The sequence below is a fragment of the Panthera leo genome, chromosome B3 (genome assembly GCF_018350215.1).
Source record: "Panthera leo isolate Ple1 chromosome B3, P.leo_Ple1_pat1.1, whole genome shotgun sequence".
Taxonomy (NCBI): Eukaryota; Metazoa; Chordata; class Mammalia; order Carnivora; family Felidae; genus Panthera; species Panthera leo.
Genome location: NC_056684.1, coordinates 81,422,210 through 81,442,877, shown reverse-complemented (window position 1 = coordinate 81,442,877; position 20,668 = coordinate 81,422,210). Strand labels below are relative to the sequence as shown.

Genomic DNA, 20,668 nt, shown 5'->3' with positions numbered 1-20,668 from the left:
CTGGTGAGTGGAGACACATAATTACAACTAACTTGTATGAACTAGTGAAGCAATGAGTAAACAGGTCAATTGTTAAAGCCCACATCACTTGTATTGGAATAAAATATAATACAAAATAATTTTGAAAAAATAGGTCACAACACTAAGAGAATCTTAACTAAAAATGAGGCAAACTTTTAGAACAGGAGAGCCATTATTAAAATGTTCATAATTTTTACACGAGGCAAATAAAATTGAATAGAAAATCAGCACTGTGGGAATTAAACAAGTGTTTCTAAACTATAAATTCTGTGACAACTACTCAGTGTGTTTACTGTAGATCTTAGCACTACTTGTAAAATGACAACCAAAATTGCTAGCACTGTATTAATTTTAGGGTTTATAAATTTTATATATTAAACAGTAATGATTGAAATCTTAAAACTTTGACTACCATTAGCCTTCCAAAATCATTTCTATTGCCTGAAAAATTTCTATGAAATACTAATATTAAACACTTTAAGATTTAACTGATATGACATCTGTGGATCCCCCCACCTACCTGCTCCCACACCCACAGAGATAAAACTAATATTGGGGCTGGGGACAGAAATCATGCTTATGGGATGATGACAAGGTTCAACTTAATAGTAAATATCCCCAAAGTTTGTTAATTAGATTTTAACTAATGTAAAGAGATCACAGTACTTGGATATCTAATGATTGGATATTGGGTATGAGATATTAATGCTTGTACAGTTTTCTCAACTACACACCGATGTTACCATAAGAAATCCATTTTGAAGAGTGGTTCCTTCCCCTATTAAATCTTAGAAAATTTTATTTTCAGACATTTGAGAAACTGAAAAGGCTGCTGAGAACGTCAAGAATTCAAATACAATAAAAAAGTAAATAAAACCCATAACTGTTGAAACAAATCAGAAATTGTTCAGCCTAAGAATTAAGGTAATTAATTAAAATTATCAATTTCAAGAAAAACAAAAATTAAAGTCAGACTTCATCAGATCCACAGAATATTAGAACATACATCCATAAAGTTTGGCTTAATATTCATAAACCAATTAAGACAAAACAAAAGTATATTTTTCAATGTTAGCAGCTCTGCTAAAAAACTAAAATAGGCTTCAAAATATTTCCAGTGGCTCAAAAGAACGTGTAGCCACAGCTCAAAATTCAGGTCCAGGTAACAGTGGAATCAGAAATCTGTGCAATCAATCTTTTCCTGAACATTTAAAAACTAAATTTTCACCAGTATGCGTACATCCAAAATGAATTTTGGATCTCCTCTCATGGTATAGTATAAAAGCTTAGTAATATACCTCCCTACTAAAACTTTCATCATATTGAAAAATTTATTTTTATTTTCCTATTTTACACAAAAAAGAAAATAGCTTTTACCAATGAAATGGTAAAATTAGAGGCAACTATAACTTAAAATTACACAGCTTCTTAATGTTTTATTCAGAGCATTCTTTATACAGAAGAAGCTTCACTGATATTTAATTTACTGCAGCATCCTGTGGGTGAAGCACAAAATTACATTAATTATAAACAAAGAAACAAAGCACTTTTGACTTTTTAAAATTATATATATATTTATATCCAGTTGACAAATAGCATCACAATTATTACCGTATAAAAAACTAAAAATCACCATGGAAGCTAAGGCCTAAATCTTATTCCAATTGTTCCCTTTTGTTTATATCTAAGAGATATTAGAAATTAAATTCCAGTACCTTAAAAAAAAAAAAAAAAAAGGGTCTACATTATTTACACACAGTATGGAAAATAAAAGCTGCTTTTTGGCTAAGTTAGATTGTGGTTACCTACACAGTATTTACATCGTCAATGTTGGGGGGAAAAAGCACTAAACAAATACCATTTCAAATGGAAATACATTATGCCTGGAATTTTGTTCTAAAATTAATTGTATATCCTAGTGTCTGTTGAAATAAATTTGACTTCCAATAAATCTATTAAAAATTTGAAAAGGAGTACCACTATGCATCTTTATATTGCTAACCTAACCACTGTTAAGTACAATATTGTAGTAACTACAAGCACTGAAGCTTAAATGAAACAATGGCAACATGTGTGTAGATGGAATTTTATTTAAAATTGTAAAATATAATGCCTTAATGTTTACCCATAATTATGAGACTATCTAATATCCTTTTCATCCTTTAAGTCTCATATATAATATGTCCCTAAACAGTGAGACCTTCCAGTAACTTACCAAAGCAAAGTTTAATTATATTATTCTGTCCTTAGAATTATTTTTCTAATATTTAAAAACATATCTAAACCCTTGGCAAAAACAAACGCAATCAATTCAGTGTAACAGACTGAGCTTTAAACTGTACTTTAATTTTCAATTAACTGAAACCTATAGGTTAATTGAACCAAATGTAGAATTTTAAATGACCCACTATGAAGCTTTTCAAATCAATTATAGAATGCATAGAAAAGTGGAGATAAGTTTTGGGGAAGGTGTAAGGTAGTTAATGTGGAAAATGATAAATGCTAGTTTTAATAACAAAAATGGTACTTAATGTACATGAAAGTTAAATTAACAAAGTATAAAAGAGAATAGCTTAAATAAACTGGGATTCACATATTACAATAGCAAAGTCATGACCAAATGAACTGAAGACAAGAACAGTTCTGAAAATTCTCTTTTCAGCCTACTTCCAAAAGAAATAGTCAGGCTTTTTTCCTGTACATAGTTTTGAGCTTTGTCTATACCATATATAGTAGAAAAATAAATTCTTTAGCAACCTAGAAACAGTTTATAAAACTCTTAAAGTTTAATTTTCTTTGCCAGACATGCCAATGTTAAACTGACAGCTATAAATTAAAGCTATATAGACAATAGGTTATTAAGTAATATAGAACAAGTTAAGAATACTACATTTACCGGATTTTTCTTTTTAAAAATTACTGTACTTTCTTAATTCCTGTGTGCTTTGCAATAGGAATAATAGGGACTTTGTTTTCTTAGAAAAGATAATAACATGTAAGAGTATAACACAAATAAGATAATTTATAATATACATGTACTTCAACAGCAGCCTGGTTGATGTTGACATCTTGATTCTGAAGTTAAAATTAGAAGTACAATACCTAGGACATAACAGTTGGGAAAGACGGTATTTATTTTAGGGAAAAATGGAGCAAATCAAACTCTTAGGAGCCTCCAATCTCAAAATCATCTATTTACTATAATACACATAAGACAACCTTAAAATTGTATTATGAATGAGGATTACAACACGGACCAAAGAATTTCCTCTTTCCTACAGGAAAAGATAACCTAACAAGGAAAAACAAACCATTTTTTTTTCCTTTCCAGAAAAAAATGGCATGGTTTGGTAATAAACAAATTTTGAATAAAGCCTAAAAAAATTTATGCCACCAGTTCTGAAATTTTTATCCGTAATTTAGTGTTCTGGTTGGATCTTTACTAACAAAATGTTTAACCCCCAAAGCAGCAATCATTTACAGCAAATCTGGTACCAACATCAAAAGAAAAAATTGTTTTAAAAAATGGTGCAAAAGCATTTTGGATTTTAGTACAACATATCACAGAAAAGAATATGAATACAAGTTTGCAACTTTATATGTACACACTCCAAAGAGGCTGTCAGTACCCAAAGTATTTTTATTGCTATATTAGCAATGGATTTTTGGATATGTTTTTAAGGGCCACATAAAAATAGATTCAAGGAACAGATTAAATTGAAGTCCTAGATTAAAATGTTTGGTTTAAAGAATATTCTACAACAAATTTCATGTTTATGTACGAAAAGTTATATAACCTTATATGAAAATGTCATGAAGTATTTTCTACACTATACTAAATGTATTTCCCAAGAGGGAAAAAATTAAAATATCTAAAATATATTAGATTAAGATTACAAGACCATCATAGATCTTTTGAACATGCATCTGTTTACAGAATTAACAGTATACAAGATGTTTATTTCATTATGGACCATAAAGAAATGAGTTGGTGACAACTATCCTTTGCACAATATTATCAACTCACTTTAGCCACAAGTATATCCTTGGTATGCGTGTACAAGAAATATGTTCATTTACCCCTCATCAAATCATCCACAGGTTTATTTAGAAGTAAAGATGAAGGTGCAGAAATATGATAAGTGTATTTTTCTTTCTTTCAAACAACATCCCAAGCATGGCATAAGTAGCCTGAAATTATAAAATACTTAACTGGGCTTTTAGTTATCTACACAGACTGCTAAAATGTAAATTAAGTTGCCCAAATCAGCACATCAAATAACAAAATCAGCCATAAAGCAGGCTGAAAAGCATTAAATGTTTCATATATGTGAGTTTTTAAATCATTTAATTTCTATAGAAAAATTTTATTCACAATATAATGTGACAGAAAATGCCACAGGAATGATATACTGATTGCAATAAGGTTGCATGCAACAGCAGCTTTGTATTTTATAGCTATTTTTGTTTATAAAAATTAAACCTCTCCAGTCATGCTTATCACATGTTAGATTTGTAATGTAAATGACTAAGGAATTATACCATATAGTTCAAAGAGAAAATGTCTCATCATTTTGACTGTGAATTACCTGTAAGAAAAATCAAGTATACTACTGAACCCTGAAACATGCATGCCTAGATTTGCTTTTTGTCCAAATTCAGGCTGTCTGCAATCAGTTCGTACTTATATAATACCAAGAGGATCTGTCTGTAACTGTGGTTGAATCAGCTGAGGTTGCAAAGGTGGTGGCAACTGAAGCGGTACCATTGGTTCCACCAACTGTCCTGGGTTTGAAGGTGGTGGAGGAGCCACAGTGTTCACAGTTTCCACAATTTCTCCATTATAAAAGAAAAACTGACACTGCTGAATGAATGTTTCAACAACAGACTGATGGATCTTAGTAGTAGACAGAAACTCTCGATTTTCAAAATCGGGTCTCATCAAGGTTGGCCAAAAACAGATGGATAAGTTGTCTGCTGTCATTAGGTTGATTTTGTTTTGCTGACTAACCCTGAAATTATGATAGGAAAAAACAATTAGAAACCAATCAAAATTCATGGCAATTTAAGTATCAGAGATCTCAGATGATTTAGTTTTAAAAATTTTTTATCTTAACTTCACATTTAAACCATCTTTCTTCTTGTGCATTCTAAGATTTTCAACTACATTCTAGTAACAGGAGACAGCAAATCCATTCCTTGTGAAAAATCAAAGACAGTCTTTAAAAAAACGTGGTACCAGGGGTTTTATAATTTATGTATAGAAACCTCCTTAATGTGTGTGGAAAAAAAACCTTTTTCTCAGAGTAAGGAGGACACGTGACAAACTTTAATGAGTTTCTGGCAACAGAGACCGAAAATTCTAACTGCATATCCAAATTCCTTGACTATTATGAGAGATGAAAAGACAAACCGTGGTATTGTCAGCTCGCTGATCCTTGGAAAAATCAAACTTTAGAAAAATTACTCTATCATATCCTCCAACCAACAGACTTTTTCAACTTTCAAAAAACTTAGTTTCTAATATTGCAAAAAAGAATCTTTTCCATCATTAAATATATTGTACCTTGCTACAAATTTAATTTGAAAGACAACAGTTCACAGAAACACATTCCACCTTAAAATTCTTAGTTAGAATTTTAATAAGAATTTATCACTTAATTAAGAATTTAAGAATTTATAAATGATTATACATTGTATTAACAGATTTACATATAGCTCTTTAAATATGTAAGCAAGCACTTCTACCATTGTAATAAGAAACCTAAGAGAAAAATCTTAAATTATAAATCAAAATTATTAAATTGGGGAAGAATCTTAGTATTTCTATCTGATGCTCTTCTTCCACACATAAAGAAATAATCCAGGATGGAAGGTAGTGGGAAAATCTCGTAATTAAATTTGCACATCAAAATATTTTAAATATAAACCAAAGAAACCCCTTCCCCCAACCACAGGAATTGTTCATCTGAGGTAAAGTAATATGCCCTAAAAATATGTGTTCTATGGTAAAAGTTATTACTATTTGTTAAGAGAGAAAATTAGAATATTCAGAATAAAGCTGACTAACTATAGTGGGTCCATTCAGTTGTTTCTATGCAGTAGACAAGTGTAGATTCTGAAAAAAGAAAACCGAACAAAAAACGAAAGGCAAAAAACAAAAACACCTGTAAAGTTGAAAGACATTACAGCATGGGCATCAGGTCTATTTGCTCAGTCAAAAACTACAAAAGAAAGGTACCAAGTAAGAGATGAGGGTGCCTAGGAAAGGCTTCCTTGAAGAGGTAATGTCTGATGTTTGAGTTAAGAGTGATGGGCAATTGGTAAAATGGTAGGAAGGGAAGGTAATTCAGTCAAAACAGTGGTTCTCAACTTCAGTGTGTATCAGAACCTCCTAGAGGGCTTGTTAAAACAGAGACTGATAGTTATGTCTGGGGTGGGATCTGATAATTTGCATTCCTAACAAGTTCTGGGGTGATGCTGCTACTGCTGGTTTGAGGACTACATTTTGAGAACTGAGGCAGTCATATTAAGATGTAATGACAGGCACAAATTGATACCTCTGATTAAATGCTATTAATCCAGCTACTCGCTGTGTTGTGTGCTTAGAGGAAATGGAAAGAAGGCGTAACTGAGTAAGTCAGAACTAGACCACTTAATGTTGAACATTTTTTTCTTTAGGATATAAGATGTTATTCAATTAAAAAACATCTTTATAGAAAGATCATTCTTAGATCAGGATCACAGGAGGATCAAGAGGAAAACTGGCATGAAGAGAGCTTAATTACAATGAAACTAGAGTTACCTAAATGAGAAATGATAATGGCTAAACTAAAGCAGTGGCACAGGAACAAACAGGAAAAATAATTAGAGGAGAAAAAAGTGATTCAACACAGGAACTCACTGAATATGGAGGCTGAAAGAGAATATAACAAAAGAGTAACTCCATGGATTCATTTCTGCAATTTGCCAATGATCTATTATATATTTATTTATCATTCATTTCTTACACTAGAACTTAATGAGTGACTGCTTTGTTCACTTTCTATGTCCCTAGCACTCTTCAGAATACTTGGCACACAGAGTTCCCATTACAGTCTGGTTGACCAATCCTTTTAAAATTTAAGTCTGATGATATTATTTCTCTGCTTTACTCTCCAGTGGTCCCCCTACCACTCAGAGTGACAGGCATGCAATGCTATTTTCATTAAGAAAGTCTCATTCCTCATCTCCTCACAAATGTCAGTTGGAAGTCAACAGTGTGCTTAGCGACATACACTCACAAGCAATTTCCTTGTCAATAAAACATTTTAAAGATTAAAGTTAGACATATTACACTCTGAGAAGTACTGTCCTATATAATCTCACACTGTCTCTCTTCCCTTTCTGACCTTACCTCTTACTCTGTTCATCCTTCTCTCTACTGGAATCACAAAGTCCTCTGCCATTCCTCAACACATCATGTATGCTTCTGCTGCTGTATGGTTCTATTGATGAAGCCAAACATGGTACTGTCTAAAATAATATTGCTAGTGGACTAGTACTATGCTTCTCTGACCATGCTTTTCCCCTTGGTCTTTTTTCCCTATTCTTTTAAATAAAGTACAATTCTGGGGTGCCTGGGTGTCTCAGTTGGTTAAGCGTCTGACTATGGCTCAGGTCATGGTCTCAGGGTTCATGAGTTCAAGCCCCACATCAGGTTCTGTGCTGACAGCTTGGAGCCTGGAACCTGCTTTGGATTCTGTGTCTTCCTCTCTCTCTGCCCCTCCCCTGCTCACACTCTGTCTCTCAAAAATTTTTTTTAAATAAAGCACCAATTCTTACTTCAGCACTTTAATCTGGCCAAACAATAATATGTTCACAAACCATCTTTACACTCTATATTGGGTAAGGTCTCTAACAGTACCATGTACACATCTGTTATCATTTCAAGAACCATTTGTATGATAATTTTCAAAAGATGATACTCCACTAATTTTATGACAATACTAGTATGCTGGTATTTTCTCAAGGAGGGAGACTTCAGAGAATAGTTACTAGAAACCTTAATATAATTTTATACTACACTGATTGCAACAATAAAACTTTAAACATTTAAGAGATACAAAACTGAAATGTACTTGGGTTTCAACATTGATGTTATAAGTTAAAAAAAAACTTCATTAGTGTCAATAGAAATTATAAGGAGCAGACTTTTGAAAAACTTAGCACAAATACTAGTAATTCTATTTAGTCCTAAGAACAACTTTGTGAGGTGTTATATTTCTCATTTTTATAGTTGAGAAAATGAAGACTTAAGCAAGGTTAAGTAATATGCCTAAGGTCACATAATAAAAATGTTTCACATCTGAGCCTCTCTGACTCAACAGTCTGAGCTTTAAGCTATGACACAATACTGCCTTTCACTTAATAAATGGTATTGTGAAGAGAGTTATCACTTTACAAAAAAGGATACGCTTGAAGTTTAACATATTTAAGATTTTAGTGCAGGATTAATGTCCTGCATTTCAGGTTAACAGGATGGACGGTAATATGAATTTAAGTTTCTGATAAAATTTCACTTTGTGGGCTATACCCGAACAAAACAAGCAAGATATACAAAAGCAACAGAGTGTGATACAAAAATTAAGTGAAACCTCTAAGAGACTTGGGGTCTTACTCATAAGATGTGTCACTTATTAATTATGTGACACTGAGTATCTAATTTCCCTCTTTAAACCTCAATTTTTCCAACTTCAAATAGGTTCATTTGGTTAAGAGTCATTTCATACCTAAAATTCTAAGAGTCTATAGAAGAGAACTGTTGAATAATAGCAATATTCTTACTACTTATATAATATACTTACTATACTATTTATATAATCATTACATGTACTAAAAGAGTCACAATCATATACCTTTCTTTAAACAAGTTGTGAAAATCTATTTTAAAAATCCAGAGAAGACCCAAAATTCAACTATATTTAAAATTAGTTTGCCTCCTTTTCTCTATCTTATTATTAACCCAATTTAAAATTGGAAGTTTAAAATTTACAGTGCAACTGCATAAACAAAAAATAAAAATACCTGTTTAGATGTGTTATTACATATCTGAATACATCATAGTTTACAGGATGAAATTTCTTAACAATTTCTTTCAATGCATGAAGACGTTCTGTTTTATCTGGGATTTCTGTAAAATCAAAGTAGGAAGGAATTTGTTGAAACACACATTTAAAAATATCTGATAAAGCTTCCTGCTTTGCTTACTGTAAAAGACAATGAAGAATCTGTTTGAAGCATATGAGAATAAGTAAACAAAAACAAAATGTTCTAAGAAACCTGCTAAATACATTATCATCTATTACAATAGCCTTTTTGCATGTAAAGCTAATCACAAGGTCAAATTGACTCAGAGATAAAATTTGAAATGGTTATACTGAATAAGCACCTACTTTCCTACCTTACTTTTGCAAAAAATGACTTAAGATATGAGGCCAAAGTTAATTTGACTTTAAAAAACTTAAATACACATGTGTACACACCATACACAGGTTAATATTTTACTGAAATATGTTAGAGATACATTCACATGAAGAGTTCATTTAATTTTCTTACACAGCCTCTAAGTCTGAAATAAAAATACAAATCACAAATTTCTAGCACAATGATCTTCAAATTGCTAGAAGCACTGAGTCACCTGAGAGACCAGCTACAACTAAATATTTCTGGGGATCACTCCCCCGGATTCTGATTTTGTTTACTTGCAGGAAAATAACCTTTAAGAAAGAGTCTTATAAGCTGAATTTTTATTAGCTACACATTCTAGTGCATGGATGATTTTAACACAAAGCAATCAGTACATTAAACCCACCATCATCATCTCTCCAAAAAAGGAGGCTTACAACTTACTTGCTGCTTCCAATAGCTCTGGATGAAGAGAATATGGAATTAACGGGTCTGGCAGATCTGCAAAGAAAGCTTTAAGAGCTCCAGCTACAGCATTTACTGTTACTTCCATTGATACGAGACTGATATTATGATCTACAAGACAAAAATTTAAATTTGTAATTTATATAATAAAATTTTAATTAATTATAAGAGAGGTAAGCTAAATATAGGTACTTATAGATCCAAATGTATTAGAGTCTTCTCCTCAGCCGTGTTTCTTTACAGGCTGATTCACCCCTCCCCAAATGTTTTTTTTTTTTTTTTTTTAAGTTTATTTATTTTTTAGAGAGAGACAGAGAGAGAGCACATGGGGCAGGGGCAGAGAGAGAGAGAGAGAGAGAGAGAGAAAGAAGTGGGAAAGAGAATCCCAAACAGGCTCTGCACTAGTAGTGCAGAGCCTGATGAGGGCTCCATCTCATGAACTGTGACATGACCTGAACCAAAATCAAGAGTCAGATGTTCAACCAACTGAGATGCTCAGGAGCCCCTCCTACTCTGTTTTAATAAGTTTGCCTACATAAGGGAAGAGAGAACCAAGCAGGAAGCATCTTCTATTACAGCAAATGTAAAAGGCTGTTAGGCTTATTAGTATGTTATAGAGCATTAGCATTCACTAATACCTACCTTTTAAAATATTTTGTTTACATAAGCTATTTTACAGGGGCACCTAGGTGGCTCAGTCAATTGGGTTACCAGATTCCCTTTCTCTCTGCCCCTTCCCCACTCTCTCTCTTTCAAAACAAACTTTAAAAAAAGCCATAAAAAAACAGAAAGACAAAAGATAGGAATTAAGCATATAAATTTTAGTTTAAACCTTCTACTTATACTTGCTGAAATCAAGTGAGTTTACACCTTCTAGCTTACACTTGATTTTTTTGTATGGAATAGTTTCATTTCAACCCTTTTCAGTGAAGTTCTGACTTAAAAAACAAGAATAGAATATACTAAAGGTGTATCACAAGGTTAATCTGCTATTAAAAGAATTATTTTTTCCTTTTATAATTTTGGTATTTATGATATCAAATTTTGATATTTATGACAGAAAATGTAAAAACACAGATCAACAACAAGAAAAAAATTACCCCCATCACCTAGAAACAATCACTATTTACATTTTATTTATTCGGGCATGTTTCCTTTCATCACTTTTTATTCATTAAAAAAAAAACTAGAAAAATCATAAATACATTTTTATACTGGATTTTGTTAAGGCATTATCTAAGATGATTAAAATTTCACAAGCAAATGTTTAAAACATTTTCTGTGTGTACCAAGTAACATTTAATTGTAACATAATTGAAAATTTGCAAGAATAGTACTAAGAATTCACACATCCTTAACCCATTAATAACCTTTTGCCCTAAATGGTTATAATGACCACAAAATATTCCCCAAGATTTAACAATTTACATAATATTTTATTACTGAACATTTAGATTTTATTTAAAAACATTAAAGATGCTATGATAAACACTATTATATACTAAAGCTTATTTTCTTAGGCTACATTTTCTATAACAAGAGCTATCCGATGAATATTTGATATGGTGTGTGGCACAGAAAACTCTTCATTATCTCATTATTCATCCCAGTTCCTCTTATCACTCCTAGTCTAGATATGAAAAAGTTAGGGTTTAGAAAAATTAATTGCCCTAGGCACAGTAAGTGACAGAACGAGAAAACAAAACCATGAAGTATAATTCAAGAGGCCATAGTATTGACTATAACCTATTCCTTAATTACTGTAAGTGAAATCGCACAAATTTAAAATGAAGTCCTATATATAGAAAATACTTCCAAAGCTTTCATACCACTCAATAACTGACATTTTACCATTTTAACACACATAAATCTACACTATTTTACACAGGAACCTAGTATTCCACTTATAAAGAACGTGGATAGGTCCCCTCCTCTTTTTAAAAAAATTTGAGATGACACTGCTATAAATGCTCTTTCAAGTATATCTTGGTAAGCTTATACAAAGACTTCTGTAACATAAATATTTATAAGTGGAATTTCTGGAGCAAAGTATCTGAATTTTAATAGTTATACATGAACTACCTCTCAAAAGGTATCCACAACCAACAGTGTACAACATACCTGCTTCTCTACACTCTATCAACAATCTTTTCACTCTGATAATAAATCAAAATCAATTCTTTTTATTTTAGTGTTTGTACTACAAATCATAGAGACAGAGCATATTTTCATATACTCTTTGGTCTCTTTCTTCTGATGTGAACTGCTTATTCCATCCAAGATTATTCCACACCTCCCTCAAGTTTATAGTTTGTCTCCCGGTTTTGTTCACGTTTTATCCACTATCTCACACAGAGATAGCAGTCCAGGTTATCATCCTGTTTAGGATTTCTACATTTCATATCAAGTTTAGGCCTTGCTACTCCAAGATTATAAAATATTCACTCATTTTTCTCCATAGTGCTTATAGTTTTTTTACATTTAAAACTTTGATTTGTTTTTTTTAATTCCTAATGGTTAGCTGGCCCTAAAGCATGGAAAAAAAATTAAACTGCACCTTTAATTAAGTATTATTTCTGACTTAGAAAGATGCTGATTTGTCATAAGTCAATTGATTGCTTTTCTAATTCTGGTAACAGATTTATAGCTCTCCTATTCTTGACTGTGGTAAATATTCTATCACACATTTAAAATCCTGCTTCAAGACTCTTTCCTCCCCAAAATCCCACTTCCTTATAAAAATCAGTCTTCCCACCATGAAATTTCAGTAAGGAAAATAATTTAAAAATGATTGTATTTTTTATATACCTCACCTTGATCAAACTGCTTTTGAATATTGTCTTGATCAGTTTTGTTCCCACTAACACGGTAGAGTCCTTCAGTACATAATCCTTTAAGAATAAAGAAATATATAAGGTTTTATACATACATACATACATACATATATACAACAGAATACACTCAACCTTAAACACAACTTAGTAACTTAGAAAAATATGGTGGTAAAATACTATTAAGAATTAAAAATTTTGGGGCATTTGTTTTGAAATTCTTAATGGACCACTTTTTCTCTTAAATCATTTAGGACATCCAGTTCCATGCAAAATGAAAAAACATGTTTCTTCCTATTTCTTCCACTAAGTATAGCTAAAATTCCCGAGCACAATATATAAAAAGCAAACATCAAGATTCTGAATGGTGGAGAGAAGATAGACTGTCTAATGACACTGGAATTTGCAGAACAAAATGATAGTGAGTTCTCTGGGATTTCTTTTTGCCTCATATATACTGGACTGGACAACAGAGAAGCTTCAACCCAGAAATATCACATAGCACAGGCAAAAAAAGAGAAAGAAAAAATAACAGAAAACCAACCACAAGAAAAGCTTGCTCTCTCAAGTGGAAGGACTGTGAAAGGTGTAGCCTCAGAAAGCAAAAACAAAACATTTTTTTTTATTAGAACTGCCTTCCTCCAGCCGAAGACCATGAAACCCACTCCTCACACACAAGTGGTAACCCAGTAGGGAGATCAGAATTCCACTTCTTCTACCCAGCGGTAAAAATGGCATATACCCCCCCTTCCTCTTCCTGGGGTGTCAATAGGGGTGAATAGAGACCAGAATCTAGAGGTAATAGGGAAATTACCCTCCCCACCATGGTAGTGTCAGTAGAGGCCCATGGAGACCAAATAGGGCATCAGGGCTTTCATCCCCAACTGCTGGTGCAGTCAGAAGAGGTTCACTAAAATAGAAGATCCAAAGTCTCATAGCATAATATCCAAAATGACCCGGATACAATAATAAAGCTAAAATTATTCATCATACCACAAACCAAGAAAATCTCCAACATGAAGGAGAAAAGATAATTAACAGATACCAATACAAAGGTGCCAGCTGTGGAATTATCTGACAAGGATTTTAAAGCAGCTATCATAAAATATTTCAATGAACAATTATAAACACACTTGAAAAAAATTGAAAGTTTCATAAAAAATCAGAAATATAGTAAGACCTAGAAACTTTAGAACTAAGGAAAAGAAACAGAATGGAGACAACAGAGCAGTGAACGAGTGACCTTGAAAATAAATCAATAGAAATTACAGAGTCTGAACAACATAAAGAAATTTATACTGGAAAAGGAGGGGGGAAAAAAGAATGAAAAAAGAAAGGCCTCAGGGAATTATGGACAATAACAAAAGACCTAACATTTATGTCACTGGCCAAAAGTCTATACCTATTGTCTGTGCTCAACAGGAAGTTTCTTAAAGCACTTCTAAAAGAGACTCAATTTCGTAAGGCATTATACTCTTCTGATCACAGGAGTTACAAAAAAATAAAAACAAACCAAATCAATGAAAAAGTAGACTATCTCAAACTTATTCCTTGACCAATGTCACAGCTTCCATGGGACAATGTATTTTTAATTCCTTCTAATTTCTTACCTAGTTATTAGAATTATTTTAGTCTTTACAAAGAATACATAACAATATGAAAGAAGAATGAAGTATATCTCATGCTAGGAGGAAAATGTTAATATTCAGAAATTCATGAACATATAAAAGGAAACAAAAATCCAATCTGACAAAGTTTCATGGGCTAATGTTGCTATATTAAAAATTTTTTTAATGTTTATTATTTATTTTTGATAAAGAGACAGAGGGTGAGCAAGGGAGGGGCAGAGAGAGGGAGACAAAGAATCAGAAGCAGGCTCCAAGTTGTTGGCACAGCGGGTGACATGGAGCTCAAACTCCGGAACTGTTAAATCATGACCTGAGCCAAAGTCAGACACTTAAAACCGACTGTGCCACCCCAGGCGCCCCTAATGTTATTTAAATGTTACAAGGTTTTACTGACATAGCCAACATGAATTCACCTGTGATTAGTGAAAGAAACCAGACACAAAAGAATTTATTTATGTGATTCCATTTATATCAAGTTCTAAAAAAGGCAATACTTATCTATAAGTGGGGGCTGGGGGAAGTTAGACGAGTTACCTTGGGTGGTTTGGAAAAGCAATTGGAAAGAGACATAAAGGGTCGTGAAAATGTTCTGTATCTTGCTTGACAGGTGTGTGCATTAAACAGGGGAATGAATTTGTCACAAGTGAATCTAAGTGTACCCTTAAGTTTGGTGAACTTCACTCTATGTAATTGGCCCTTAAAAAATTTTGAAAAATTGTGATAAATTATTGAACTCTACTTAGCAGGTTTCAAATCTAGAGTAGTATGTATACTTTTTGCATATTTCAGACTTGAGCAAATGAGTAAATATGTAAAGAATAAAAGGAGCATGGATTCTCACTGTTCAAGAAGGGAATTAATAACAAAAGGGGAACTAGAATTAAATGTACTGTATGGTATTAGATTAAAATTGAAGGTAACAACATAAATTCATGGTTTTTAACAAACTGCTACAGAAATAAGTATAGATACATACATACATACATACATACATTTCTTAGCTTTCTTAGCTTTTTTTGCTGAGATGGTCCAGAAGTAGCCCCAATATTGGTTTCTAAACACCATTCTCTACCAAAACAAACCAGAGCAATTTGGAGAAAAGGTGGATTCCAAGGATGAATCAGGGAAAGTATAAGCCATGCCTGGTACATCTTGTGCCAGAAAGTTGAGGAAGTACTTAAAAAATTATAGAGACGTATCTTCAAAGGACATAGAATCCATGAAGGAGTCTAAGCTAGGATGATCTGAGTAACATTAATGCATTATAACTCATTGAATACAAGAACACATGAACTCATACCAATATAAATAAATAAAAAGTTACTAAATTAAAGTTTTAACTTCAATGAAGAAATATGGCAGACACCAACAAATAATCAAAATTATTGGGACAAACTGATACACTGTCTCAACAGGTATGACATACTTAAAAAGATACAACAACCTTGATGGTATTTCTAACAAAAATGCATAATTCAAATCTAATAATGAGGAAACATGATATTCAAATTGAGACGAGTAGTTCATTTATATACTGAAATGTCAACCAATAAACACAGGAGAAATTAGATTTAAAAAAATCAGTAAAGTCTAAAACTAGTGGCTAAAAGTCTGAAGATAATCTCAAAAATTCTTTTTAATTAAAGGAGCTGAAAAAGGGTAGCCTGGGTGGCTCAGTCAATTAAGCCTCCGACTTAGGCCCAGGTCATGAACGTACCATTCACGAGTTCAAGCTCCACATTGGACTCTGTGCTGACAGCTCAGAGCCTGGAGCTGCTTCAGATTCTGCGTCTTCCTCTCTGTACCTCCCCCACTCGTGCTCATGTGTTCTCTCTCTCAAAAATAAATAAAAACATCTAAAAAATTAAATAAATAAATGGGTTGAAAAAGACATGATCACTAAATGCAATACACCTAAATTAAATTATATCCTGGACTGCTCCTCTCATGAAGGATTAAATAGCTCCAAATGTCATTAACTGAGGTTGACAATTCCTGACAGAGATAAGCATTTAGTATTACTTGTTAAGTGAAAATTTTAAGGTACTTAATCATCTACACTAAAAATCTTGCCTTCCATTTACTAATAAGTAAATGATGTAAAAAAAAAAAAAAAAAAAAAATGAAAAAAACACCCCCAACTCAATTATCAAGACGTGAATTATCAAAGTTTTACTTGGACTTAAAATCACCCAAGGTATCTATCATGGGTCTCCAAGCAATAAATAAAGGCATTAGAAATATATTCCAATATTCTGAAACTAAATATAAAAATTTAAAAATTGAAAATAACTTTAAACCAAATCCTCTTTTTTTTCTTTTATTAGAAAAGTAACCCTTGTGCTGTACAAACTTATTGGTATCTGAAGTTCTAAAATGGTCCAAGCTCTATCTGAGCTGCTAATGAAGAAAATGAAATAAGAGTTTCAAAGCCTGTTTCTGTACCTTCAGGATGAAATAATACTAAGTCACAAAATAGATTACAGTGTGTAAGAGAAAAAGTAAAATGTCTAAATAACACATAAATTAGACAAATGCATCCATGTGGAAATGGCATCAGTAACGAGATGGAAATGGGAATTTCAGGGCTTGTTTCCCTCAAAAAAGCAACTAATGAGCTGTCAAAAAGTGTTATCAATTTTTGCAGAAGGATGAAATCTAGTAAAAAAAAAAAAAAAAAAAAAAGAAAATCACAACCATTAGAAGGCTTGGTGAAGAAAGCAGCTTTTAATTATCCACCCACCATACCCTTATACTTCAGATTAGCAACAACCATGATGATGGCAGCCTGCACTCTGGGCAAAGGTTACAAGTGCCAGAGGAAGCAATACAGATCTTATTCTTAAGGAACTATGGTGACGGGTTTTGACCAGTCTCCTAGATGGAACAACACAAGGGCTTTTTACATGTTTCACTCAACTTGAAGTGTTCCCAGGGCTGAGGTGGCTTCATTGGCATGTAAAGGCAGAAGTACTGGCTGCAGCAATGTGGAGACAGGAACAGGATCAGCAATGGGAGGGAAAGCCTATCATGGAAGATGTTGGCGAAAGGAGACAGTGGGGGATTACGGAGTTTAAAAGCGTCTACATATATGGGGGGAATCAAGAAGCCCACATGCATGCTGAAAGCCGGATACATCCTCAGAAAATGCCTGAAAAGATCAGAAACTTTCACCTCTGGCTAACCACAAGCTCTGCTCAAGCTGGAAGTGAAGGCTCAAGCAGAGTAATAAATGGCCTGGGTAAGTGTTAAAAGAGTAAGCGAACACAATGTGCAAAGACTTGGAAAGAATTTTTTTCCCAATGACTTCAGGCATTTAAACAAACTGTCAAAACACTAGCTAACCACTAAGCTAATGGAATACAGACTTCAGTGGCCACAAATGACAAAGAATACAGACTTTAAAATAGTAGTTTAGGAAAGTCTCCAAACAAGCAAACACAGCCAATAAACAGCAACAAAAACCCTGGTAAGATAGGGGAATCTGATATCCAGAGATAACACAAAATTCAAAACCCCTATTGTCAACAACATATTAAAAGGCATAGAAAGAAACAAAACTGGTATGCTCAGAAACAATATGGTATGCTCAAGGAACAAAAAGAAATGAACAGAAACTGTCTGTGAGGAAACCCAGTCTTTGTACTACACAAAGACTTTAAATCAACTCTTTAAAAAAAATGCATGAACAAAGAAGTGAAAGGAACCAGAGGGATGACAATAAAGTGAGTATCAATAAATACAAAGAAATTAGAGTAAGAACTAAAGAGATTCTGGAACTGGAAAGTAGAGTAACAAAATGAAAACTTCACTGGCAAGGTTTAAGAGCAGATTTTAGCAAGCAGAAGAAATAACCAGTGAACTTAAAGACTGGTTAACTGAAATTATCGAGTCTGGGAGCAAAAAGAGAAAAGAATGAAGAAAAATGAACAGAGCCTAAGACATTTCTGGACACCATCAAATTTACCAACACATGTGCAAGGGCTTTCCTAAAAGGAAAGGAAAATATTTAAAGCAATAATGGCTAAAACTAAATATGGAAAAAAAAAAAAAACCAACAACCCACAAATGTATACATCCAAGAATGTCAACAAATTGCAAGCAGGATGAACTCAAAAAGAGGTACACTAAAAAAACAAGAGAAACTTAACCATATCCTAGGAATCCACATTAAGATTAACGCTTATTTCTCTTCAGAAACCAGAGGCCAGAAGACAATAAGATGATATAAAGTCCTGAAAGTAACTATCAACCAAGAATTCTGGCAAAACAAAAATGAAGAAAAAAATTAAGACATTTTTAGGTAAACAGAAGTTGACAAAGTTTATCAAGAAATGCTAGAGTCCTCCAAGCTGAAATAATCCATCAGACACTAACCTGAAGTCACACCAAAAAAAAAATAACTAAAATAAAAGTAGTTACAGATAGTTTTTTTATAAACCAGTAGTATTGCAATTTTGATTTGTAGCATCTTTTTCTCTAGGATTAAAAAAAAATGCATGAAACAAGAATTATATAAATCTATGTTAATGGGCAGACATGTATCTTAAAATACAATAGGAACAAAATAAAAATAAATTTTATGAAAATTTACAACTTCATCAGAAACACTTACCAAATTCACAACTTGCATCAAAAACATTATGAAGAAAGACAACCTATAAAGTGGGATAACATATTTGCAAATCATTTGCATGATAAGGGCCTAATACCCAGAATATACAGAGAACTCTCATAACCAAACAACAGAAAGACAACCCAATGTAAAAATTGGCAAAAGATACATCTTCAAAGATATACAAATGGCCAACAAGCACATGAAAAGATTCTCAACATTATTAGCCATTAGGGATATGTAAACCAAAATCACAAAGAGGTGTAACTTCATACACAGGAATGAAGGAATTACAGCTACACTAAAAAAGAAAAAAGGAAAACAAGAGTTGGTAAGGATGTGGAGAAATGGAAACTCTCATACACTGGTGGCAGAAATATAAAATGGTACGGCCTATTCCTCAAAAAGTTAGACATACTCCTAGGCATATACTTTAAAAGAACTCAAAACAGGTATTCAAAGAAATACTTGTACACACATCTTCATAAAAATACTATTCACAAGAGACACAAAACAGAAGTAACCCAAAGAGCCATGAATGGATGAACAAAACGTGGAATATGAGGAATAACTGCATACTTAATGGGTACAGGATTTCCTTTAGAGTGATGAAATATTTTAGAACTAATTAGAGGTGAATGGTTACACAACACTGTGGATGTACTAAATGCTACTGAATTGTACTCTTCTCAAATGGTTAAGTTACAGGTTATATGATTTTTACCTAAAAAAAAAACAAAAAAAAACCAACCCACCCTAAAAAGCTCCTGTGGGGAAAAAAATGAAGAATTGGTAGGATATAAGCTTATTCAAGCTAGATGCTACACAATAAAAAATGTATTCTTATTGCTTGATAGAAATGTAAAAACCACAGAGGGAGGTAGATGGGTCAAAAGTAGTATTAAGGCAAACTCATATTTCAAGAAAACTGCACAATGCAATATACATTTAGACAAAACAACACATATTCTACATTAATCAGTTATTTTATTTATTTATTTTTGAAGACGAGAGAGACAGAGTGTGAGTGGGGGAGGGGCCGAGAGAGAGGGAGACAGAACCTGAAGCAGGCTCCAGGCTCTGAGCTGTCAGCACAGAGCCCAATGCAGGGCTCGAACTCACAAACTGTGAGATAGTGACCTGAGCTGAAGTTGGACGCTTAACCGACTGAGCCACCCAGGTGCCCCTGGTTATTTTAAAAAATTAAATAATTTGATTATCTGGTAATGCTAAACCAACAAACTAGTCAATATAATATGCTATGTTGTACTCATAAGATTCTCTCTTCTGAGAATTTCGAATTGGAGACTCAAAGATATCTGGTTAGGTTTAAGATGTAATTAAAATTAAAACAAAAAATATAGGATGTGTAAATAGACAAGGTAAGTCTAAGAGAGAGAAAAGGACACAGAAAAACAGATGATACTATTACCTGAATTCTAGTCCACTGGGGTGGACTCTTGGCTTCCACAGATGAGTATGCTTTCAATTAAGCGTATTTTTTGCATTTAGTTTCTTGCAACCAAAATAATTTAAGATTTTAAAAGCAATTCTTAGGCTATGGAATTCAGTTGTTTTGATTTCTCCTAAGGGCTCAATATTTTTAAGTAGAAGAGACATCTGGGGGTAGGGATTGGAAGCAATAACAGTATACATGTGAT

At 32.9% G+C, this 20,668-nt stretch overlaps 1 protein-coding gene across 4 annotated transcripts in view; it reads right to left on the bottom strand.

Annotated features, from left to right (window-relative positions):
* Nucleotides 1-2,346: 2,346 nt before the first annotated feature.
* The window catches only part of ARHGAP5 (Rho GTPase activating protein 5), a 77,351-nt gene continuing 59,029 nt past the window's right edge, over nt 2,347-20,668 (bottom strand). For all 4 annotated transcript variants that reach the window (XM_042942936.1, XM_042942934.1, XM_042942937.1 and 1 more), the window contains exons 4-7: nt 12,747-12,824; nt 9,913-10,044; nt 9,088-9,193; nt 2,347-5,033 (exon numbers count right to left, since the gene is read on the bottom strand). In XM_042942936.1, coding sequence (XP_042798870.1) covers nt 4,706-5,033; nt 9,088-9,193; nt 9,913-10,044; nt 12,747-12,824 — 644 coding nt within the window. In that variant the 3' untranslated portion in view covers nt 2,347-4,705. The remainder of the gene's footprint in view (nt 5,034-9,087; nt 9,194-9,912; nt 10,045-12,746; nt 12,825-20,668) is intronic.